The sequence below is a fragment of the Leishmania martiniquensis genome, chromosome 35 (genome assembly GCF_017916325.1).
Source record: "Leishmania martiniquensis isolate LSCM1 chromosome 35, whole genome shotgun sequence".
NCBI lineage: Eukaryota > Euglenozoa > Kinetoplastea > Trypanosomatida > Trypanosomatidae > Leishmania > Leishmania martiniquensis.
Genome location: NC_090170.1, coordinates 1,447,052 through 1,470,921, shown reverse-complemented (window position 1 = coordinate 1,470,921; position 23,870 = coordinate 1,447,052). Strand labels below are relative to the sequence as shown.

The following is a 23,870-nucleotide window of genomic DNA, read 5'->3' as shown; positions in this document are numbered from 1 at the left end:
GCTTGTCTTTGCTCTCTTTCCAGGTCTCTAGGCTGCCTAACGCCCCTGCAGCCTTGGCCCCTGAATCGGCGCCTGAATTGCTCGTTCTCTTTCTTGAGGGAGGGCCACCCATATTGGTACCTCGGGTGCGGGCATATGGTCCTGCTTGCGTTACTGTGGAGCTTTCGTATTTCATCAGTGCCGCTTTGTGGTCTCGTGTCTGCTGGGCCGCTGTTTTTGTCCTTATTGCGGCTCCGATAGAGACGCGTGTATAGCGATAGCCTCAGTTTTTTTGTGTGTGTGAAGAGGTGACCGAAGGTGTTTTCTACGCCTCTCTCATCTATTTTTTTTCTCCCCTGTTTGCGGGCGGCGGCGCAGCTTTAAGGGCGAGGCAACGCCATGGCTGAGACAGAGGCTCAGCGTAACACACATTAGCGGCGCGCAAGTAAATAGACATACGCACAAACAGACAATTCTTCATCTGCATACATCTCGGCGTTGGCTGAAGCTCCTCGCCGTTCTCGACGTGGTCTCCTGCAGGTATCGGCTGCAGCTATTGTGGCATCCCAGTAAAGTGGCCTCCCGGCTCTGCCGAGAGAGTGACAATGAGCTGTGAGGGCGCGCTCACTATGCTCACAAAGGGTGTGCCTGCGGTCGCGGCGCCTTCGGTTTTGTCAGCAGTGATGCCATCACTGCACACCATCAATGAGGAGGGCGCGATGCACATCCTTGCAGAGGTGCTAGAAGTGCTCGAAACGCACGGTCTCGCTTCCTTTTCTGAGGTCAGTAATGGTGCCGCGTCCCCTCTGTCATCGCTGACGTGGTCGTCAGCTCTGGCAGTGCTCGCTACGAGTGCGCCGCTCAACGTCATGGTCGCTGAAACTTTACTCGAACATGTCAGTACTGCCATGTCGGTTGAAATCGGTGTATATCGCTCGGCGATCCAATGCTGCAGTGCACCACTCTCTGCTGAAGTAGCGCTGCCGGCGCTTGAACGGCTTGGCCAAGTGTACCGAGAAGTGCATTCACATCTGCTATGGTGGTGCTCCGCACTGCGTGCCCCCGAGGTCGCTGCGCTCCTTGCTGTCCGCCTTCGCTGTGCGCTGCTGCAGGCAGACTTGGTGTCTGGCCAAGAACCGCTAGGCAAGTCAGCGCTCTTTTCTTTTCTGCGGCGACACGGGCGCTCTGTCCTGGCCAGGCAGCAAAGGACGGCAGGTAATGATGGAGAGGAGGAGAGCGCGGACACTTCAGCTGATGGTGGGGCTTTGCGGGCAGCAGGTGACACTAGTGAGAACGACGTGGCCACGGGCCCCGCTTACCCGACACCGGATTTGCTGATCGCGTCTCTGCACCGGCTAACATTAACCCAGGCAGCCGAAGTGAAGCAGCTGTGGAGGCAGGTCTTGGAGGAAGGCATCCGCGAGCGACTTGGTCGCCTTTCCGACGACTTCTCCGCTCGTATTTTGCACAGGCATTTGTCATGGCTGGAGCACTCGGTTGTGCCGTTTGTGTGGATGGTGTTGCCTGGTGGCGAAGGCGAGTCGGATGCTTGCCACAGCAACAGCGGGAACCTCAGGGGCGGGGCATTGAGTCACCGCGGCTGTCATGCGCGGAAGACGTCAAACCATCGCCGCACAGTTAAGGGATGCGAGGCGGATGACGGCACAGGTGCCTCCTCACAGGCGAGCGAGGCGGTGCTAGCTGAGCGGGAGGCTTGGCGTGCCGACTTGCGACTCCTTTTGCTGCACACCTACGCTCGCAGGCGCCTTGAAGACTTCTGGGAGATCCTCTCCGACTACCCAGACTCTGTTCCGGCTCTCGAGGAAATGCACTACTGCCTGCAGTCAACCCCGGAGGGCGGCCTCAAGACAAAACTGGTGCAGACGGTGCGCTACTTGCTCTCTTCACGCCTCCATCGCGCTGGCACGCGCACCGAAGACATTTTGGCGATTCTCATTAACACTATTCACGCCTTCCGCATTTTGTTTCCGCGAAACGAGCAGAGCGGTGTTGTGTTTTCCGTCACTTCCGACACCCTTGAGCACCTGCGACGGCGCAAGGACTGTGTGCCAGCGGTGGTGCAAGCGGTGATGCAGCCCGGTGGCGCAATGAGCGCGGCACCACCACCGCCGTCTCACGCTGTCCCGGAGGGCCTTACTGAGGGGTTGGACTTCTTTGAGGGCGGTGCCTACGGAAGGGAAGGGGAGCTGCATCGCGCGGCTTTTCGAGATCGAACAGATGTGGTGCGTGTGCTGCTCACGTCCATTCCACGCCGTGCCCTGGCAGATGAGTATCAGCTGATGCTGGCAGAGCAGCTCCTGCAGAAGCCCATGCACGAGTTTGATACAACCCCAGAGGAGGAGGTACTCGAGCGACTTCGGCACGTTTTCGGCGAGACGGCACTCGATCGGTGCGCAGTGATGGTGCGGGATATGCAGATGTCCCGGCGCATCTCGCAACAGTTGCGTGAGCAGCGGGCTCTTCGCCACACGGATCGCCCGCCGCAGTCCATAACGGCTACCGCCTCCGCTACCGCTGCCTCTTTGACGATCAGTCTCTCGATTCTATCGATGACTGCCTGGCCGCCACTTGCTCGCTGCAGCGCCGCTTACGGCGCCGACTCTGGTCTTGCTGCGGCGTCAGACACGTATTGTCCTCATCCTTTACTGCAGGGGGAGATGACCGCCCTCGCCGAAGGCTACAAGCGACTCAAGGACAACCAGCGACTGACCTGGTTGCCTTCTCTTGGCCGTGTGGAGCTGTTGCTGACGCAGAAAGACCCATCCAAAGGAAACGAGCTTGCAGTGATACCGCAAGTGCTATCTCTGTTTGACGCCTCAGTCGTGTTGCACGTGAGGGACATGACAAACCGCTGGGACACCAGCACCCCCGTGTCGCTGAAGAAGGTAGCAGATGCAATGGAGGTGCAGCTGGAGGACCTGCGCGCGCATGTGCAGCGACTTTCCCCGGCGGTGCTGGTATTCGAGCCAGCGACGGACCTTGTCTTCATGCAGCAAAGCATGGCCTCCTCTTCCGACTTTGTCTTTCTCAAGGATAGGGAAACTGACGAGGAGGCAGACAAACCGGCAGGACCTTCCCCCGAACGCGTGAAGCTGATGGAGCGCATGGTGACATCGCTTCTCAAGACACGTGGCGCTCAGTCGAGCACGGCGATCCACAGCAGTCTCAAGTTGTTAGGGAAGTTCGAAGGGTCGCATGCGGATGTTGTGGAGCTCTTGCAGTCGTTTGAGCGTCGAGGGTTGATTGTGCTCAACGACGCGAGGCAGTATGCTCTGTCACCCAAGTAGGTGGCCGTAGCTCCCGCGTGTGGATGTGATGGTGTACTGGGTGCTCCAGCCCTTTTCTTCCATGAAAAGCTGCCGCAGCTGTATTCGTTCCGTAGTGAAAGGAGAACATGGGTAACAGCTCTGAATGTTCTTTTTTTCGATGTGCGTGCGCGTGTATAAGCATGGGCGCGACTGTCACAGTACTTCACGGGCGCGAACATCACATGCTCCGCCATTTCTTATGACATCACTGCCCACCCACCCTCTTTCCTCGCGGTAACGGGCCCCGCAGTTTCTCGCACTTCGACCGTTTCTCTTTCTCCGCGCCTTGCGCTTCTCGCTACAGTGTACCCAATACACCGTTCCGTGGCGCGACCACACGCACTCACACATCTCCACCACATGGCATTGCCACTCGCTGCGCGGCAGCACTTCTTGAAGCACGGCTACGCTATTGTGCCGAATGTGCTCTCGAGTTCGATGGTGGAACACCTTCGGTCAGGGGCCTTGGCATCCACCACGGCGCGCTCCCGCTCCTTCGCGCACCTGCCGGACATCCACTCTCTCTTGAAGTCCAAGCCGACGTACAAAGACCCGCTCTACGAGGGCTTGATGTCGCGTCTGCAGAGGCGACAGTACGTCCTGCGCTACTACCGAGACATGATGCGGCAGAAGCGGCGACTGCGGCGCGCTGCAAAGGTGTTCCTTGGTGACCGTGATGTGTCGGAGCTCAGCAGGGAGGAGATGTGGAAGCTGAGCGAGATGATCTCCGCAAAGGCGCAGAAGACGTCGGGCAGAGGCTGTACCAGCACAGTCAGGACAGACCCGCAAATGCTCACGGCGATCGACCAGTATCGTGCGAACGCATGGATGACAAACGCGCAGCTGGAGGCGGCTCTGCGCAACACGGAAGAGTTCGTGAAGCCGCTCTCGCCGCTCGCAGAGTTTGTGGGTGGTGTCACACGTCCTGTTATCTTTGGTGATTTACCCCTTCTGCGCGAGGCATACGGCAACCCAGTCGGGTATCACTGCCTCGCCCCGACAATTGGAACCCGCACGAACGCACGCGTCAGCAAGGGCGGCGGGGAGGCGACGGCGGTGTCGATGGTGCTCTTCACCTACACCCCTACCCCTTTGCGGCTTCCGCCCTTTGTGATGCGCAACTCACAGCACGCGGTGCGTGCCCAGTACCTCAACTCAGTGCGCGCCGAGCGACTGTGGCGAACCTTTACCCCCCTGGAGGCCGACATACGCGATCAGCTGCGCCGCTTTCAGTTTGATGCATCAGTGGTGGCTCAACCGCTCCTCGCAGAGATGACCGCGTCAAGCAGTACCACTGAGTCCCCCTTAATCGGCCCAGGAACCGTCATGGTAATCGACCCACACCTAATGATGGCGTTTGGGGGCAACATGACGACCCAGACCGAGGTCATTTACCGCATTAACGTGGTCGCAGAGAACGCGCGTCCTCTTCTAACAGCACCGTCGTGGATTCGCGGATGGCGTACAATGCCGCAAGAGGTTCATTTTGCATCTCCTGTTGTCTTTCCGCCGCTCTACATGGATGACGCTGCTCGAAGCTGAGCGGGGCCGGGTCTGGCGATCGCCAAACAAATGAGCGGCGCTATGCGCTCTCGGCGTTAGCGATGAGAGCCATAAAGTGCGTTGCGCTTGCGCGCTGCCGAACGATTGCTCAGATGAGCCTGGGTAGCGCCCTCCAGCCCCGCCTCTTTTTTGTCGTGTTCGCGCTTCGCTGCGCGGCTGCTTTTCCAGCACGCGACAAGTGAGCCATCGCAGGGCCGGTTCTTGCCACACGTTAGCGGGAGGGATGCGTCTTGATGCGGGGGTAGAGAGGGACGGCTGCGCGCTTTTGCACCTGCCACTTCGTGCAGCCACGACGTCAGTTTGAAAGAGGGGGCGGTTTCGAAGGGAAGTGCCGTTTTTGCAGCAAAAGTCGTGTGCGGCGCATTATGGAGTGTCCTCCTCGAGTGGTACCCAGCACCGGGTGCTTTCGCCATTTTCTTGGCTCTACAGAGGCCTTTGATTTCCAACTGATCCCAAACGCGGGTCGGGTGATTAGCGGTTTCTCCACTTCGCCACCTCGCTTTGCAGCACGCTCAGTTGCCGCACTGCTTCTTCTCGGCTCTCCTCTGCTTTACACATCTCATCCCTCACCAATGCCTCTCGTCAAGAGGCACACACACACACACACGCACACTGAAGAGACTAAATATACATATATACCCTCCGAGAGCGGAGGATACTTCTGACACACTGCCTCGCCAACAGCGAACGAGGGCGCCTCCTGAGCGTCACGGACACGTGGCCGCACGCACAGACTGCTCTTCTCGCCCTCTTCACGACGCTGCACGGGCTAGGTCCGTCCTGCACCCTCTGTCGCTCCGTTGGCGTTCCGTCAAGCGCTCCTGCCCGGCATGCTATCAATGAGACGACACAGAGGCCGTCCATGACCAAGTAGGAGAGCGAAGAGCTCTAGACCGTCACGAAACGGGTTTCCAACGCAGTGGCACGTAAAAGGAGCAACGCAAGGGCGTTGGGAGAAGGAGTCGGGAGGTGCGACGCAATCACTGAAAAGAACCACTGCGTTTAGAGGTACGTGCAGTGGTCTTTCTCGGCGTCCCGTCACGATGAGACACCTGCGCGCGCGCATTCACAATTTCTATGAGGACGACGGTGCGGTGCCTGGGGCGGATCATTCAAAGGAGAAGCGTACCTTTGGGCTGTCGCCAGGGCCACCTCCTTCGCTCCCGAGCGTGTCGCATGGAGTTGACGCACCGCCTCACGGTGCCGGTGTCCGCTTTTTAGGGCACCCTGCCCTCAGAGAACAGGCGGAGCTGAGTGGGCCTTCTCGTAGCGACAGTAGCAGTTGCAGCAGCGCGTCCATCGAGTGTGTCATACGCTGCAAAGGGAGAACCCTTTCGCATGACGTCACCGCTGGTTCGACTCAAAGCCCTTTCATGGGCGTCGAATGCATGTCTCTTCGGCAACTACAAGAGTCTTTGGAGGAGGCCGTATGTGATGTGCGTCGGGTGGATATGCTGGCACGTAAGGCTGTGTGGCATGCGCTCATCCAGCGGCCGGGCCCTCGCGGGGCAAACCACCGTGCGAGGGGCGCCACGGCATCGGCCCAAAAGGTATCCCCACGAAAGCGACGCTGCGCCCCCAACGCTGCAGTGATGCACCACGGAGCCCCTGACCTCTCTGAGTCGACAGCGCTTGTGCATGAGAAACCATTTCTTCCACCTGATCGCTACCCCATGACTCCAACGCTGCAGAGTGTCCCCGATCATTTCGCGCGCAACTTGTCCCGCGCTCTGTTTGCGGCACACCGTGCTGGGCTCTTGGAAAAGCAGCGTGCGAGGATGCAGGGCCGCCTGCTCCCCAACGCAACTGACGCTGCAGTCGCTGCTGCGTCTTCCTCACCCTCGCCGGCCTCGACGAGGCGTACCGCACTGCAGAGAGTCTCTCGCTTAGCGAGCTCCGCTGCAGCTGCATCTCAGAGCGACGGAACCACTGCTGCCTGTGGAGGTAGTGGAGTCGGCGCATCGACTGTAGGCCCTGCTGACGGAAAGGAGGGGTATGCGCTATCGTCTGTGTCGCTCATCATTCTTCGCATTGCAAGGGCCCGCGCCATCGCGACTGTGTTTCTCCGTCAACTTCGCCTCGAGGTGCACAAGCGGCGTGCTCTTCGGGACAGTGTCGATTTGCGCTACAGCTACTACGCCCAGCGACGCTTGCTGCGATGGTGGAGCACCGCGGCGACAATGCAGCGATGCCGGCGCGTCTCTCTGCTGAAGGCAGTCGTCCTCCACTGGCAGTGTTTTGCGCGGATGCGAAAGGGCCTACACAGCGTCCTATCCACATGGAGGCGGGCGTTGCAGGAACGCAGTCGAGCCTTCGCAGCGTGCCGACAAGCGCAGCGCCAGCGCTGGTTCCATCGCTGGCTCCAGGCCTTCACCTGGCATCGTGAGCGTAGCGCACTATACGAAGCTGCTAGTCAGTTTGCTGCGTCTCAGCAGCGGCGGCACCATAGCGAAACACTGCGTGCGGCGTGTGGTAGTGAGGCAGAGATGCTGGCGCTTCTGCAGGGACGGCTGCATGCGTCAGGTAACGGAACCGTGGCGGCGACTGTGGTTGGGCCTCGACTGCTCCTGCGACGCCTCTTTTTGGCGTGGAGGCAGCGGACGGAGTGGCGGCTGATGGTGTACCTGGCTGCGTGGCATCACGCTCAACAACTGCGCGTCAATGTCGCTCGTCGAGTGTGCAGCTGTGCGCGTCGCTTGGCCCTGCAGCATCACCGCAACCAGCCCGAGCATCAGCGGCACCGCTGGGAGTCCGCAGCACAGAACGCGCATTCTGGAGGCATTTTCTCGGAGGAGCAATCACGCACGCCGCTTCGAGTCCACATCGTCGCCGGTGAAGTCAGAGGGCTGCTGAAGTACAAGGCCAGGGTGGCGTGCTGCATCGCGCGCACGGCCGAGCTGCGCAGGCGCTTTGATCGTTGGCGCGCTCGCTTCCAGGCCCGCCGAGCGGATCGCTTTCATCTTCAGTGCGTCTACACGCACACTGTGTGTCAATGGCTAGGAGCCGTCTTTACCCGTCGGGCGCGCCGTCAGCGGAAACTGCTGATCTTTTCTCGTTGGGCTGCAGCCCTGAAGCTTTGCCGGGCAGCTGCAGCGGCATCGAAGGTGTGCACGTATAAGCTAGCTCGTCATACATTGCGGCTTTGGCGAGGCCGTCTATCGGTGCGTCTGATGCGTCGAGCGCGGCTGCTGCAAGGCTGCTTTGAGCGTTGGCGAGATCGGAAGCTGCTCCAGAGCGCCAGCAGAGCTCTCCGCTGCGTGCGACAACGCCGTTTACTGCGACATTGGAACCAGCGTGCACAGACGCGCTTACAAGCGCGCACCAACCTCTATGTGGCCGACACGATCAGCGAAACAGCGCTTGTGCTTGGCTGCTTTCGACAGTGGCGTTTCCGTGCTGCGGAGCGGCATCGCGCTCACCTCGCGTGGAGTGTCTTGGTGCAGCTGCGGCGGGAGCGAATGAGTCGGCGCTGCTTCGACGTATGGCGTAGGCGCACCTTCGGCCCACCGCCGCCGTGGGCGCGGCATCTCGACAAGGATACCCCCTTAGCTGTCGGACACCGAAGTTAGTGAATGTGTGCGTGCTGACGCAGCAGTGCGCCTCGCTGTGTGGCGTACTGCTGCACGTGGATCGTTTCCTTCCTCCTCAGAAGTGGCTCGGCCATCCAGAAGCAGCGGCGTGACGTGAAGTCTGAAGAGAATCAGCTGGAGAGGCAGACATCAACTCTGAGGAGCCGCCAGTTGGCACACCGGGGCTCGCGGCTTCAGCGCTCTTTCTCTTCTCAGCCGTGCTCAACGCACTATGCAGCTGGAAACTGCACGCTCCCCTCAGGTCAGCTCGTCTCTCGCCTGCATGTGTCTCCGCATGGCTCATCGCCTTTGTTCGTTTCCGCTGCTCTTTCCTTGCCCTTCGCCACGTTGTCTTGGCTCCTTGCACTCCGCGCAACGCCGAAATGCAGCTCATGATCACTGTAACCAGCCACAGCGGTCGCTTGCCTGTTGGGTGTGGAGGTAAACGAAGGGTGCTGCAGGTTTTATCTCAGCCTTACTTCAGAGTCGAGTAGAGTGCCGATAACGCACGCGGCTACCGCATGTCCTTTGGCTGTCGAGGGTTTTGCCCTGCGTGCTACTCGACTGCACACGGCAAATCTCTGGGCGCCTCACACTTGTTTGCTTTCGCACTGAAAACAAACGGAATCCGCCGCGCACGCACATGGCTACGACAGAGATGGGTGCTCGCACATACGTGCGCACACCCATCCACCGCTGCGATCTCCTCGCTGCCTTAGTGCAGCCCCTCTTTCTCTCTCCATTCTCGGGCATCTCTTTCATTTCTTTCGTTGCTTCTCGATTACTCCCCCTGTTCTCTCCGTACGACCGCTTCTCCACCGCAGATCTATCGCCATACCGCATCAGTGCTTTTATCCTTTGTGAGGCCCTCTCTCCCCCTTTTCGTTCGTTCGTTCGCAGAAGCGGCGCTCACGTTCTTCGGTGTGTGTCTGCGTCACTATTGCCAACGTCCCTCTCTTCTCTTCCATAGCGAGCTTGAACTGGAGGGGGAAAGCCGACAAGATCGAGAAGAAGACGCGTGGCGGCTCCTCCTTTGCCCGCCTCTCACACCGGAAAGTCGCTCCTGCCCGGCCCCACGAGCAAATCCTCAGCGCTGTGAAGGGAGTAAGAGTAGCGTCGGACACAGGGCGCGCGCCTCGTTTTCTCATCCTCATCTCGCTTTCTCACTCACGCACAGAATAGGCGAAAATGGAGCTTGCCACGATGGATCCTGTGGCTCAGCAGGAGCTGCAGCGCATGACGCTGGCGATTGAGCAGTACGCCGCTCGGCTGGACGCTCTAGGTACCGAGCTGGAAACGATCGAGCAGCAGAACCGGAATGACGAAGTGAGCCGCCAGATTCAGCGCTACAACGAGACCTCGATGTCGCTACAAGACATCGCCGCCGAGGATGCCATGGACAACATGGTGCGCTTGCAGAACCAGCTCAAGATTGCCTGTCGCCGCAACCAACTTCTGGCGCGCGAGAATGCCATGCAGGAGAAGCTGCTACGCGACCGGGCAAAGAGGCTTGAAAGCGTGCATCAAGAGCTGGACACAGTGATGGTCGCAACGGGCTGGTACGGGGGCAAGCGCGATGTTCAATTCTCACTTATGGAGCGCGAGCGGGCCGATATCCACGACATGGCACTTGTGGAGGCTTCTCTTCGCTCTGACATTAAGAACACCAAGGTAACCATCGCCAAACTAGAGAAGGCGGTGCTGGCGCTGAGCGCAAAGGCCCGGGCGAACGAGGAGCGTCAGAATCACTACATGCAGCTGCGCAATGACTTTCGGGTGCGGGAGAAAGAGTGCGGCGACCTGCAAGCAAAGGTGTCTCGCATAGCGGCGGAGAACAAGCAGTTGCAGCTGATTGTCAAGGCAGAAAGCGACGATGGCCTCGTCGATTTTAGCATCGCGTGCATGGAGAGCGACCGTGAGTTTCTCTCGGATGCTGTACAGGATATGAAGGTGGCCTGCCGCCGCCAGGAAAACGTTATCAAGGCACAAATCGCCCGCCAGCAGCAGCTGCAGAGGCGTTTGGATACAGTGACCAAGTCGCTGAATGAAATGCGGCTGGCGCGTGAGTTTGAGCGCAACGTCGCCAAGTCGGCGTTAGTGCCGTCCGCCTCGCGCGAAGAGCCGACTGACGTGGCGGCGGTGCTGCCAGAGGGCGAGCATATCCCAGTGGACACCTTCCGTCTTCTCTATAAGAACAATGAGATGATGCGCACTAACGTAGCTCGCAAGAACATGCTCGTGCTAGAGAAGGAGAGCGTGGTGCAGTCGATGGAAGCGAAGGTGGCACAGTACATTGACAAGTACAACGAAATTACCCGATTTGATGATAGCGTGCAGATGTCGTGTGAGGCAGCCGTTCAAGCCACGAAGCGCAGCCTTGAAGCGGAGGAGAGTAATCTGACTCGCCAAATCGAAGATCTACGTGCGTCGAACAATCAGATGCGCGCCACTCTCTCCAAGAAGGCAACCGAGTCACAGGCTCGAAAGGCGGGAACGAGCCGCAGGAAATGAGACAGCCAGCTGGTTCAGAGAGTGTCGATGGAAAAGAAGACCAACATGTGGCGAGCGGAGGGGCGTCGTCTCCCTCGCGTGTTCGCGCGCATCCCTTCACTGCATGTCTTTCTCGTCATGCTCTGCGTCTCGTTTCTATCCGCGTGCCTGACACGACTGGAGCACTACCTCATATATGTGCTTTGAGGTGACGAAAATGCTGTACACCTTTTTCTTCCGCTCTGCTATCACTGACATTGGTGCGGGCGATGCGCACTGCTTCTCCATCCCCTTTTGGGTATACCACTGCGTAGGCGCACACGCATTGAAACGCAGCGTTTTTCTTCCCTTTTCGTCTTCCTTTTGCTTCTCCTCCCTCCGGTGATGCGAGTGGCGCTGTGTGGATGCTTGTGGTGATGTCATTGCCTTCCTGCCTGTGTGTCTGTGTGTGAGCCCAGGCTCACGCGTTTTTTTTTAAATCAGCGGCGCCCTCGCCCCTCACCCCTTCCCCTCTCTTCATCCTGTACGGCTTTACCTCGGTATTCCTTTTCTGTTTTGTTTTCGTCATGTCGCCCCCGTCGCTCTCCTTTCACTGTGCGCATGTGTGCTACTCAATGGGCGCTCATAACCGTGACGCCTCTTCCCTTCTTGTGTGTGTATCTGCGCGCACGCGCGACTGCGATGGATTCCGTTTCAGGCTCGTGTAGCTGTGTGCGCGAGTGCAAGCGTGGTCGCCTTGGCCTTCTCCACAGAGCGTAGTAGTCATGCCATGTGCTCCTCTCCCTCTTCCTACGCCTTCGGAGACCGAAAAGGAGGCGTGCAGTGGCAGGGCCAAGTGGTGCGGCGGAGGCTTCGGCCAGCCGCCAAGCATTTCTGTGCCCCCCCGCCCTCCCTTCTCCCGTCTCTCTATCCTCTCCCGAGCAGCGTAGAGGAGCTTTGGGGAAGGGTGTGGTGTGTGTGGTGTATGTGTGTGTGTGTCGCGCCAAGCATGTTTCTCCCTCAACACAAGACCCCTGAAAAAGAAAAAGAAAGATCGTCACGCAAAGAACCCAAAGCAACCAAAACGTGCGGGCACATACAGCTGACAAGCGAAGGAGAGGAAAGCGCCCTCCTTTGACGTACCCCTCTGATGCGGGTGCCGAGATTCAGGCAGCCCTTCTTCGACGCGCGCACGACCGCATCTCCAGCAGTGGTGACAGAACGTATAAGCCAAGAGGCGGTGGGGAAGCGACCTCATACTTTCTTCTTCTCCATGTTAAGCTGCTTGGCTCTACAATGCGCCATCCCCATCGCGCTCTGGGCAGCGGGGGAGTAGAGGGGGAAGGAGGGGGCACCGAAGATGGACGAAATGTACAAGTGCGTGACGGAGTACGCACGCTTCGCTCTACTGCTGCCCTCCATCCCCTTTTCCCTTCTCCTCCTGCCTGAGTGTTGCGTTTCGCACTCTCTTTGGTTCGCCCTTTTTTGTTTCTGGCCCTCGTGCACTGCCCTCCTACACTATTTCTTTTTTTTTTTCGCGTCCCTTTTGCCGTTTGCGCTAACTAACCGACGCTGCAGGCGCCACACACTTTTTTAGGATTTCTCGCACACGGCACGTCTCTCTCGGTGTCGAAAAAAAATACAAAAAGCGAAACAGAGGCGGTGACGTCAAGGGAGGGAGTAGGAGTGGTGGTGCTCGCCGAGTGGAATCTCTCTTCTGCGGGTCTTCCGCTTCACTCTTCCCCTCATCCTTACCCCCTTGCCACTGAGAACTTGTCAGGCGGGTATCCTTTTTTTTCTCATGAGCTTTCAGACGCTTTGCCACGCTACTTGCCGTTTTCCCGCTGCCTGCGCGCACGACACTGCACATTTTCACACGCACGGCGCTCTCATAGTTTTCTCTCTATTCTTCTTTGCGAACGTTGTTAGGACGCGATGGTGTTCTGGTGGCCGTTTCAGCGCGGCGGCCAGGCCGCTCCCTCTGGTGGCGCCCCACCGTCTTCCTTTAGTGACGAGGGCGGTGAGGCGAAGGTGCCACGTTCTCAAAGTCTTCTAGACATCGAGTCTTTCAACGACATGGCGATGAGAAGCGACCGCCGCTTTGGTGACAATAGCTCTCCGTACTCGCAGCTTGATCGAATGCGTGACGAGCAGAAGATTCGGCGCCACGGTGATGGCCGTGCGTTGTCGATGGACGTCGAATCCGTTGACATGCTCGTGAATCGCTATGAAGAAGAGTTCCGCGAGGCTGACGCGCACATGAAGGCTCGCAAGGCGCAGAGATCGTTGCTGCAGCGGTATGACTACGCCAATGATCGACGCTATCAACAATGGGCGAGAGAGCAGAAGGAGGTGCAAGAAAAGTTGAAGATACACTGGCTGGACTGGATGATTGACCAGCCATCGTACTGCCTCGTTTACTTCCTGCGTGTGTGCACGTCAGCTGGTTTCTGCTTTGGTGCAGGTCGCACCGCTTATCTGTATCGCACAATGGACAAGACGTACGCAAAGTTGAACGGCGTCACTCTAGGAAGCGTCGCCTTTCAGGAGATCACAACCTCGGTGGCCAAAAGCGGGGCGATAGCCCTGATGGGCACTATCGGCATGCCGGTCGGCGATGCCTTGATGAGCCTGTGCATGATGCTCAGCACGGGGGACGTTTCCTCTCCGCAGCGCACATGGTGGCACATCCTGAACTCCGGCCTCTGCGCGGGCTTTCTGGGCGGAGTAGCATATGTGGGACTCAACTACAAGCAGCTGACTTCGTGGGGGGTGCGCGCGCTGCTGTTACTCTCCAGTGGCTCTGGGGCAGCCGCAGGCTTGTACTTGGGATATTTCGTCTATCGGCCCTATGCGGCGCAGCGGATACACGCTTTGTATGACCCGTACTGGCGCCCCTGGCACATTCGTCATGAGCGCAACGTAGGACCAGCTAACGTGCGTGGCAGGTACTTGTGAGTGGGACCAGAACTTGCCGCTTGAGAATCTCTTTCCTGCTTCTTGGTAGTGGCTTCGAAAGGCGTTGCCATCGCTGTACCTGTGGTGGGCATCAGGAGTGCAGTGGGCGTGATGCGCGAGGACTTTTTTGTCCCATTCGTCGTTGAAGGCCTGGTCGTGTGCGAGTATTCCATGTCTTTCTGCCTCACACATACGCACACACACACACACCTGTCCAAAGATGGTTGAACGACAGCCAAAGAAAGGCGACGCTAGGGCTCTGTGCTCCTCCCTCCCCTCTCCCTCACCTCTTCGCGTGACTTGACGAAGGTGGCGATGGTGGTTTCAATTTGGTCGCCGCTTTCTGAAGCAGTCGGCGGCAGGCATTTGAGGGAGAGGCTTACACGATCTCTCGGAGAGGATTTTCCGCCTCGATCTCAGTTGTGCTCGCTTAGCTGCTTCACAACTTCGACCCTTCCGGTCCTTTCTCTCCATGTTGCCTCCTGCCCTCGCTTTGCCGCTCCGCTGACACCGTTCTCTTCCTTGGCTTCTCTCTCCTGACCTCACCCTCTGTGTTCTCCACTCCCCGTTTCGTGCGCCATGCCGCCGCTGACGCCCACCAGAGAATCGCCGTGCACATACCGTAGCAGCTGTCCCTCTTACCTCGCGCGCTTTCATTTTTATTTGTTGTTGGCCTTCTGGTGCTTTTCTAATCGTCGATCTCGTATTGGATCTCTCACTTTATCTGTTCGTCGTTTTCTTCCATCTCCTCCTTCCCACTCATACACACAAAAAACTCGGCTCCGATCCACTCGCCGCCATGTCCGCTGCCATCTTTCAGTACCTCGGTAACACGGGCGACCGTGATAAGGTGATGGCTATCGTGCAGTTCCTTCCTATGACCCTCGCCGGCCCCGCTGCTGACACCGGTTGCACAGCTCTCAGCAAGTCGCTCAAAAGCCTCTCGAACATGGCGGACGGCTACCGTGCCATCACTCGCCTCGCTCTTCTCTTCAACGCGCTGTCGAAGCCGACGTTGGAGGCGCTATCCAAGCCCAAGGGTGACGTTATCCTTGACCGCGTGGACCAGCTGAGCCACTTCTTTCACGTATGCTTCTGCTTTTTCGAGAACACGGCAGTGCTCTCCAGTCACAACGTGTGTTCGAACCGCCTTGGCCGCTTCGGTGGCTGCGCCGTGACCTGCTGGTTCTACACGCTGCTGCTTGGCCTGATGCGTCAGGCGTATGTCATGACACAGAAGAAACACACGCCAGAGGAACAGAAGCGCCACACAATCACCACGGTGAAGCTCGGCTGCTTCTTGATCTTTTCGCTGACGTGCTTCCCGAAGAGCGGCCCACAGTTGCTGGAGGACGTCAGCGGCCCGCTTGTGCCGCTGCACAAGACGCTGCAGCTCATCGCGCCGAAGCACCTCCAGCTGAACGACACTATCCGCGGTGCTCTCGGCTTCATCGCGTCCATGTGCGATTTCTACTGAGCCTCAAAAACGCATTGCTCCAAAGCCCCCCTCCCCCATCAACAGACGTGGCGTATGAAGGAAAGTAATACAAGGCCCAAGAGAGGAGGTGCAAGTGCTTCAGGCGGCATCACTACGCACACTGGATGTATATGGTCGTGGCACGACCCGTGGGTAATACGTGGTGCTCGAAAGGTTTCGCTGCGCATGCGCGGGCAACGTGAGGGATGGGGTAAAACGTAAAAGGGAGTCGTGTCCTCCTGCCGCTTCTCTCTTCTTCCCCTTTCGTTTTTTTTTCGTTCCTTTCTGCATTTGCTCGTCGTCTTTGCTCATTTCTTTTCTTGTAGCTGTCGTGTGTGTGTGTGTGTGTGTCGGCTTGCCTCGCTCCATCGCGCTCCTCCCGATTGTTGCGTTGCCGCCCTTCCTCCCTGGAGGAAGAGCTCGCGGATAGGTTTGCACAAAAAAACGAAAGAGGATGGGCGGCGACGTCGAAGACGAGTGGAACAACAACAAAAAGGAACTCGTTAACAATACTGAAAACGCTATTTATATATCTGTCAGAAATATTTCTCTCTTTCTCCTGAATTTTTTTTTGCGTGCTAGCTTTTATTTCTCTCTCCTTCGTTGTTTTGTTGTCCCTTCCCCATCTCCGCCTCTCCTTCCCGTCTTCCCTGATCTGTACACCGATGCGCACACATAGGCAGACACACCGTTATATATGTGCATGCGTAATCGTCTCGGGGATTCCCTGTGGGTATATTATTCTGTGTGTGTGTGTGTACGTGCGTCTCTGTCTTTCCCCACGTGCGCTTTTTTTTTGCTTGCGTTGTCGGGCGTTTGGCTTTCGCTCTCGCATCCGCCGCTTTCCTAATGCACTTGTGCTGTTTCGACGCCCTCCCCCCTCTCTGCGCGTGCGCGCTCTGTGCGTCTTCGCCCCTGCCGCTCGTCTGTGTAGGTGTGTGGCCGCTCGCTTTACTCGCTCTTTCGTGCGTGAGCCAGTGAAAAGGATCGGGTCCTGAGTAAGTAAGGATGCGGTGCGAAAGAGGGCGAGAGAGAGGGCGATACAGCGACAAGAGCAGAGTGCACACAGCGAGAGTGAACACAGAAGCTGCGCTCCACACTTCTGCCGCTCTCCGGCGGCGCCTCCGCATTTAGCTCTTGCTTTCAAGGATCGGCGTTCACACAAGGCGCATAGGCCGAGAGCAAAAAAAAGGAGGTGATCCAGTTTGCCTGCTTCCACGCACTCGATGGAGACTTCGGCCCTAGACCGAAAGCAGGTGGCGGACCTATTTTTCTTCCTCATGGACATGCCGTTCTGCCTGTATCAATCGACACCTGCTTGGATGTCAGCGCGATATAGAGTTGTACGGTGTGGCGCTCTTCAAAAGAATCTCTGCGAAAAAAACGTAAGACACACGCACATACAGGAGGGCTAAAGCTGCTCTTTTCCTGTCGGCTCCTCTTTCCTGTCTCGTTTCTTCGTGTGTCTGTATAAGTGGACTCTTCTGTCGGCGACAGCGTCTTGGCTCTATAGCTTCTCTGTGGCCAGAAAACAGAGGCACACAAGCAGCGAAAGAAGAGAGGTGTTGAGAACGTGCATTATTTCTGGGGAGCTTGTGTACGAGTTAGCGCCCGGCGTAGTGGTGCAGGTACGTAAACATACGATGCTGCTTCATGTCACGATTGGCCGCTGCCCCAAAGCACCGCCTCCGACTCTCTCTCTTTCCATCGTCGCCCTTTCTTTTCCTCGATTTTTCTGTCAAGAGGCTCGAGCATGCTGCTGTGGCGTGCGGTTGTGTCTGTGTGTGTGTCTAGGGGGGAGGAGGATACTAGTGGTGGTTGAGAAGGCATCTGAAGTGTAGGCAATAGCAACAACTCGAGGCGACAAAGCCATTCTTCAGATGACAGCAGACAGAGTGCATGCAGGAAGCAGCGACACGCTAACCCGGGCCGTCACGCAAGCGAAAAGAGTGAGTAATGGGGCCCCGAAAGCACGACTCAGCCCATCATGAGCTCCGCATGAGTGGCGGCGATTATGGAAATGAGTGAGGGCAGCAGCTGCATGCACGGAAATGTCAAACAAAAAGTGTTGCTTACTCGGCTCTTTCCTTTACCTTCCCGCTTCGCCCCCTCTCGAGCAGCGATGGTGGCCGCCGGCACTAGGAGCCCGTCCGGGGGGGGCATCGCGGTGGGAGTGAAGCTGGAGGAAGTAGTTGCGGACCTTTTTTTTTAGCGCTTATCGCAGAGGAAGGGGTACGCCGGATTAGGCGCCCGACGCGACACTTTCATGGCGCGTGCGCGCATGCGTATACATGTATACACTTAGATGCCTATATAGTAATCCTCGCAGTTGAACGCTATCCGCTGTCCATGGGAGGGGGGGACCCTTCCCTCCTCTGTGACCACCCCGAGCTTTCAGGACGCATTTCTGTTGGCCGGCTACTCACGGGCGGAGTTTCATCGGGCCTTAAGAGACTGTGCGTACGCACCCATCTCCTTTCCCTTCGCCATTCGCACATTCTCCTCTCCGCCTCCTCGGCATTGACACAAACGCGCCAATACGCGACTGTATAGTCCTTTTTACCCCCATCACACACACACATTCAGTGCTCCTCTGTCTCTCTCTGTTCCCCCAGTCATCTAACGAGCGGGTTTTCGTGCTTTGTTTTTCGCCTCTCAACCCCCCCTCTCTCTACTCATACGTACACCGCCTCGCATTATTTTGCCTACCGCACCATGTCTAACGTCCCCGTCACCAAAAAGGTTTCGGCCTTCAATGACTACATTGGCAATGTGTCGAATCGAGACCGCGTCATGTCTGTCGTGCAGTTCGCTGCGATGGCGATGACGGCCCCTGCTGCTGCCGCCGGCTGCCCACAGCTGTCCGCGCACTTGAATACGATCCTCCACAGCGCCGCTCACTACCGTAGCATCACCCGCTTCTCGCAGTGGCTCGTCGTCGCCCCAGCTCTCACCCCCACTGGCATCCAGAATGCCATCCAGAGCCACCCGAACCCGCTGGTTGGCATCTGCAAGACCATCTCCACCGCATTCTTTACCGTCTTCCTCATCGGTGAGGAGCTCGTGCTGGCCTCCAAAAGCAACATGCTCGACCCCGTCCTCGGCAAGCACATTAATCGCATCCGTTTCGTCTTTCTCTTCTGGTCGAACATTGCGCGCCTCATCATGAATTACCTGCTGCTGAAGATCAGCACGTACGACGCTGTCAAGGACAGCCAAAACGAAGAGAAGACGAAAGAACACCGCCGCAAGGTTCTCAGCGTGGCGGACGGCGTGCTCCAGAGCATGTTCTGCTACACCCTCCTCAAGAGCTCCGTGCCGGCAGGCCCCAAGTACCTCAGCGCGGCTCTCCAGTCTGGCAGCGTGGTTGACATCATCACCTCCCTGGCCCCGCCGCTGGTCGTGGTACCCAGCACCCCTCAGGGTATTCTTGGCCTCGTAGCCTCTGTCCCCGGCTTCATGATGAGTATCTTGTAGTCATGCATGGCCACTCGGAAGCGTATGGGGGGAGGGAGGAGAAGGCGACAGGAGGAAGAAGTGTGTGTGGGAAAGGCGGAGGCAGGCTGGGAGAGTGGAGGGTAGGCGTGGGTCTCGTGCCATGGCGCATCCTTTGTTTTTTCTTTTCTTACACATCACCGGCACACCTGTGTGAACCAGCCGCAAGCAACTAAAGTAAGTGAGCGGAGAGGGGTCCCACGCAGTTCTGTGGAATAAGACGACCAAAGGTCAAGCGAAGAGCGTGGGTGCGGCTCCAACGCTATGTTGTTTTCTTCTCGTGCCATAACAGCACCCGTGTCTCCACTGCATTTCTTATAGTTGTCCGCTCGAGGCTCCTCTGCGCACGATCCGCGAACTTAGGCTGCTGCGAACGGCGACGAAGGTAAGCATGGGCTTGTGTGCATGCTTGCCGCCGGCAGTCTGGGGACATGTCTACACGGCTCTGTCGGCTGGGGCTGCTGCGCGAGAAGAAAGGTGCACTGCGTCTGTGAGGCAGCGCGCCCGGGCTCTCCACCTCTTCTCTGTCTCACTGGTGACCTTTTCTGCTTCTCTCGGTGTGCTCCCTCGTGGCGCCGATTTTGCCGTTGGAATTTTTTTTTCATTACCACTCCCCGCCCCTCCAGAGAAAGAAAATAAGGAAGAAGAACGTGCACCTTTAGGGCGGTGGGCAGACACTTGATTGAAGTGGCCTGCCGTCTTCCCTTAGCTTGTGCGCGTCCCTTTTCTCTCTCTCCAGCCTGTTTTGCCTTTTCGCCGAGCAGTGCGCGCCCATGCAGGTGCTCCTGCGTACCCGCTTGCTGCTTGCTGCGCCGAGCAGTGCGCACCTCCACCGCCCTCCTTTTCTCACTGCAGCATACGCAAACCGCGCGTAGCTAATGAAGGGTCGTACAAACAGTAACGAATGCCCGATGTGGCGAAAGCAAAACAAACTGAAGATAAGCGAAAGAGCAAAAAAAGAAAAAGGAAATGGTTGAAGAAGGCGACTGACATTCACACACATGTAATGGGTGATAATCTCTCTCTTTCTGCCGGTTGTGGGTGGGCGGGGGAGGGCAAGCTGCCGTGCTCCGCGCACAGAAGCTCACATACGCGAGAAAAAGAAGCGTAGTTCGAGCGGCGTTGCACCATGCGCATGAACACAAGCATACATGCATGCAGAGAGAGTAGAAAGTGATCAGCAGACGAGGAGAAAGGACAGACTTTGGCTGCACTTCCCCTACGCGAAGCATTCAGCCCTCCTCTCTTGTTTCCCTGCATGCGCGGTCTGGAAGAACGCGATGGAGAGAGAGAAACAGGAAGGCTGTGAGTGCTCTTCGCTCGTCATGTTGGCCGAGGCGTAGGAGGATGAGAGTGAGGACGACCTGAGCTGGCTAGAAGAGGCGACGAACGCAATCCAAACATGGAAAAATGGGTCTGACGGACGATGCAAGGGTCCTCTCAGCGGGAGAGGGGGATAAGTAGTCTACTCGGTGAAGGGAACAGACTAACCAATGGCCGCCTTTTCTTTTTTCCCTTTCGTCTCCTTCCAGAGTGAGTTCAGTTTCACACGCGGAGCCCCGCTATGGGATTCTTTCTCTGTTTCGGTAGTGAGTGATCGGCCTGTCCCCATTCACCCTCCCCCATCCCCCCGCATTCACTCCCCAGTTTTTTCAACCTTACTCTGACACCACACTAATCCGAAAGAGAGATAGTCGGAGTGTGTGTGCGTCTCGGCGAATGCGAGAGCGCTTCAGTGCAGTTATCTCTATGAATGCAGAAGAAGAGTTGAGGGGACGTGTGCACGCTTGGCTCTCGAACAGGGCGGCAGTCTCCTTTTCCGGTCTACCCAACTTCGTAAATACTTTTAGATGGCCCTCATCTCGCTGCCTCGTCGCCCTTCTAATCATCGAGCACTTCCCCGGCCCCAACTAAAGGAGATCAAGGAAGCGAAAGCATCAGCAAAGCTGAACAGCGCGTGGGCCACAGCGTAGGACCTGCAAGCCGCGTCTTGCGCCTCATAAGTACAGGACTGTCCGTCCAAATACTCGATCGCTGCTTTCTTCTCTCTCTCTCGAGCGATGACCCCCGAATGTGACAAAGAAATGCTTTGCTCCACTTTCACCGAACACTTCGTAGGACGCTTTTGGCGTCTTGTCGTCAGGGTTCCTGTCGGTTCCTCACCCCTTTCGTGTTTGCTGCCGCTTCTCCACCGCCTCTTTCCGCCCAACCCACCCCTTTCCTTCACCTCTCCTCTCTTCATTGTTTCTCACGGGCGCATTCACGCAAGAATTCATTCCGCTTTCCGCCTCCCTGAAGAGAGTCTCGCTCGCCCACGGATGCATCTCCTCTATTCCTCTGGCTATCTCGTTCTACCTGTTGCAGCTCCCCTCAACGTTCCCTATTTCTTGCGTAAAGTACTTCTTTGTTACGGCACCGCCTCACAAGCTCGGCTCTCCGGCCTGTGAAACTCGCTACTCTACCTTGCCAAGTCATCACACCAAGCTGCATCGCACTCCGAACTCTCGACTCTCCTTCAGCTCTTCCTGACGACGCAATCGAGACAAAACAGGAGACAACCAAAGAAAAGGGAAGCGCAGGCAGAGAGGAATCCGTTGCGCTCAGCTGCAAGAACACTGAGAAGTCGACGTATTGTCCTCTTGCAAGATATTTCCCTTCTGTACCGTCGCCGCTACCGCTAACCCCTCTGCAAGCATCAACCTGGCTGTGTCACCCTCTCGTTTCCAGCAAGAGAGAGAAGCATCAACACTTCAGGGAAAGCCTGCTATGGCCTGACGCGAGAAGAATCTTTTGTGAGTGTGTGTGTGTGTGTTTGTCGCTTGCTACTGGTATTTCGTCTCTTTATCTCCAAAACATTTTATTGTGCTTGTTCGAAAAAAAAGCGGTAACGGTGACTTGCTTCCTCATCTTCAGGCTCGTGCTCACCTCAGCAACACACCAAAAGAGAGGGGCCGCGCTTCCCTCTCCCTCCTTCTTCGCGTTTCTCGTTCTGTCTCGCGGCATCTTCTTTGGCTCTTCATTTTTCGCTCCTCCGGCAGGGTGCGTGGAGCGTAGACAGTGACTTTTTTCATCGACTTTTTATTTCTTCGGTGCAGTGCTTTCTTTGCTTCACACGCTTCGGGTAAGGGTGTGGAACGAGGAAAAGGACAAGTAGAGTCCGCTCTCTTCTGCTCAGCATCGTTCCTCGGGCTCTCCTCCTTCTCCTCTCTCTTTCTGCACATCTGTGTTTTCCGTTCACAACTCATTTCGCTTCTTTTTCTTACGTTCGCTGGACCCATTTCCTCACCCCCTTTTTATTGTTGTTTCTCCGTCTGCTGTTCTCCGTGTGTGGTCATGGTTGTTCTCTGAGTGCGCCTCACGCCTTTTCTCTTTGTTATTCAGGGCACCGCTTGGTTTCTTGCGCCTCTCTGTTCACTCGTTCTTCTCTCCTACGGGCGCAAACGCATGCGTACAGAAATAGATAAAAAGAGCGGAACACTATTTCCCACTCGATCCCCCTCTTCTGGCCATTGCTTTTGGCATCAACGCTGACTACCACGCTCGTCGATACCCGTCTAGTGGATCTACTTGTGCACCTTTCCATTTTTTGTTTTGAAAGGCCTTCGTTCCTCCTTTTTTTAGTTGTTGCTCCCAGTGGCTCAACGGCCTCCTCATTCGGTGCCGTATTGGGTTTTACCTCCACGTCCGCCTCCCTTCCCTCCGCATTTCTCCTACGAGAGCTAAAGGGTGGCAATCCCACGCTTTCAAAATGGCGGCCAGGTTTAATCACCAGGACAAGTCGACCTATCCGAGTGTTCGAAACAAGAGACAGCCAATCTTCCCCATAATCTCGCCTTCGCTGATGGTGGCAGACCAGACGAAGCTGCTGCAGGAGTCGCTGAACGTGTTGTCTGAGAATGGCGGCAGCGCAGATTGGATTCACGTTGACATTGTGGACGGCCACTTCGCGCCGAACTTCAGCTTCTGCCCGGCGACGGTTGCGGACCTACGCAAGCACCTGCCCAACACATTCCTCGACTGCCACCTGGTAGTCTCTGACCCCATCCGCTGGGTCGACACGTTTGCGCGGGCCGGCGCGTCGACTTTTGTATTCCATTACGAGGCTGCCAAGAACCCTGTAGCCGTGTGCCGAAAGGTGCGGGAGGCAGGCATGGTTTCCGGGATCGCTCTTTGCCCAGAGACGCCGGCGGAGGTGCTGTTCCCTCTCATCGATGCGGACGAGGTCGACATGATCCTTGTCATGTGTGTGCGGATCGGCTTTGCTGGACAGACGTTTAAGCCAGAGACGGTGGAGAAGATACGCGTGCTGCGCCAGCGCTACCCGCACCTGCTCATCCAGGCGGACGGCTCCATCACACTGGAAACAATCGACCGGGTCGCTGCCGCCGGCGCAAACGCCATCGTGCCGGGCCGCGCCGTATTCAAAACGGATGACCGCAAGACCAGCATGGAAAAGCTCCGCAGAAGCATCGAGAAGCATATTGCGCTGCGCGCTGCGAGTCATCTGTAGCAAGGATGCACTGAGCAATATTTTTGAGCTGTCGTATGGCGGTGCGGAACTATCCACACAACTCCAAGCACCGCGCCACTCAAGGAATGCGCCGTGTGCGTGGTCTTTGCCCGAGCTTTCTTCTCCCTTCATCTTCTGCCGTTGTCAGGGTTGCACCGCGGACACCTTGTTACTGCATCCATTGCCTCACTAGATGAATAAGCGTCACGCCCTGGGTACGGGCCTACAAGCGGCTTGACAACACGAGAGGTCCCCAGTCAGACTCCAAGCGCCGTGGCACGCAGTCCTCGCGTTCTTGGAATAGGCACTGACTCGCACCGCCCGATCAGGGACACGGAGTGGCGGTGCGGCCGTGCCGGGGCGAAGTGGACGCCGCCGTGCCACCGGGTCCCACGTTACGGCCTGGGGCGGGATATTGTTTGGTGCTGCCGGCAATGACTGGCGCCTGATTGCGTTCCTGCCCGAGAGCGGGTGGTAGCCGCGCCGTGCCACGGTTGCCCAGCGGTGCACGCGCAGCGGCA

The 23,870-nt window shown here is 57.3% G+C and overlaps 8 protein-coding genes across 8 annotated transcripts; all 8 read left to right on the top strand.

Annotated features, from left to right (window-relative positions):
- Positions 1-584: 584 nt before the first annotated feature.
- LSCM1_01135 (uncharacterized protein) lies at positions 585-3,287 on the top strand (the record flags this gene model as incomplete). Its single annotated transcript, XM_067318760.1, has 1 exon — positions 585-3,287. One exon carries the CDS (start codon positions 585-587, stop codon positions 3,285-3,287), a length of 2,703 nt encoding a protein of 900 aa, XP_067174865.1.
- Positions 3,288-3,668: 381 nt separating this feature from the next.
- LSCM1_01134 (uncharacterized protein) lies at positions 3,669-4,850 on the top strand (the record flags this gene model as incomplete). The annotated part of the gene is made up of 1 exon (XM_067318759.1): positions 3,669-4,850. One exon carries the CDS (start codon positions 3,669-3,671, stop codon positions 4,848-4,850), a length of 1,182 nt encoding a protein of 393 aa, XP_067174864.1.
- Positions 4,851-5,914: 1,064 nt separating this feature from the next.
- Positions 5,915-8,440, top strand: LSCM1_01133 (uncharacterized protein; the record flags this gene model as incomplete). The annotated part of the gene is made up of 1 exon (XM_067318758.1): positions 5,915-8,440. The coding sequence occupies one exon, from the start codon at positions 5,915-5,917 to the stop codon at positions 8,438-8,440; it is 2,526 nt and encodes an 841-aa protein (XP_067174863.1).
- Positions 8,441-9,628: 1,188 nt separating this feature from the next.
- LSCM1_01132 (uncharacterized protein) lies at positions 9,629-10,951 on the top strand (the record flags this gene model as incomplete). The annotated part of the gene is made up of 1 exon (XM_067318757.1): positions 9,629-10,951. One exon carries the CDS (start codon positions 9,629-9,631, stop codon positions 10,949-10,951), a length of 1,323 nt encoding a protein of 440 aa, XP_067174862.1.
- Positions 10,952-12,844: 1,893 nt separating this feature from the next.
- LSCM1_01131 (uncharacterized protein) lies at positions 12,845-13,867 on the top strand (the record flags this gene model as incomplete). Its single annotated transcript, XM_067318756.1, has 1 exon — positions 12,845-13,867. One exon carries the CDS (start codon positions 12,845-12,847, stop codon positions 13,865-13,867), a length of 1,023 nt encoding a protein of 340 aa, XP_067174861.1.
- A 799-nt stretch (positions 13,868-14,666) lies between these two features.
- On the top strand, positions 14,667-15,344 carry LSCM1_01130 (uncharacterized protein; the record flags this gene model as incomplete). The annotated part of the gene is made up of 1 exon (XM_067318755.1): positions 14,667-15,344. The coding sequence occupies one exon, from the start codon at positions 14,667-14,669 to the stop codon at positions 15,342-15,344; it is 678 nt and encodes a 225-aa protein (XP_067174860.1).
- Positions 15,345-18,059: 2,715 nt separating this feature from the next.
- Positions 18,060-18,821, top strand: LSCM1_01129 (uncharacterized protein; the record flags this gene model as incomplete). The annotated part of the gene is made up of 1 exon (XM_067318754.1): positions 18,060-18,821. The coding sequence occupies one exon, from the start codon at positions 18,060-18,062 to the stop codon at positions 18,819-18,821; it is 762 nt and encodes a 253-aa protein (XP_067174859.1).
- A 3,766-nt stretch (positions 18,822-22,587) lies between these two features.
- LSCM1_01128 (uncharacterized protein) lies at positions 22,588-23,349 on the top strand (the record flags this gene model as incomplete). The annotated part of the gene is made up of 1 exon (XM_067318753.1): positions 22,588-23,349. The coding sequence occupies one exon, from the start codon at positions 22,588-22,590 to the stop codon at positions 23,347-23,349; it is 762 nt and encodes a 253-aa protein (XP_067174858.1).
- Between the last annotated feature and the right edge of the window lie 521 nt (positions 23,350-23,870).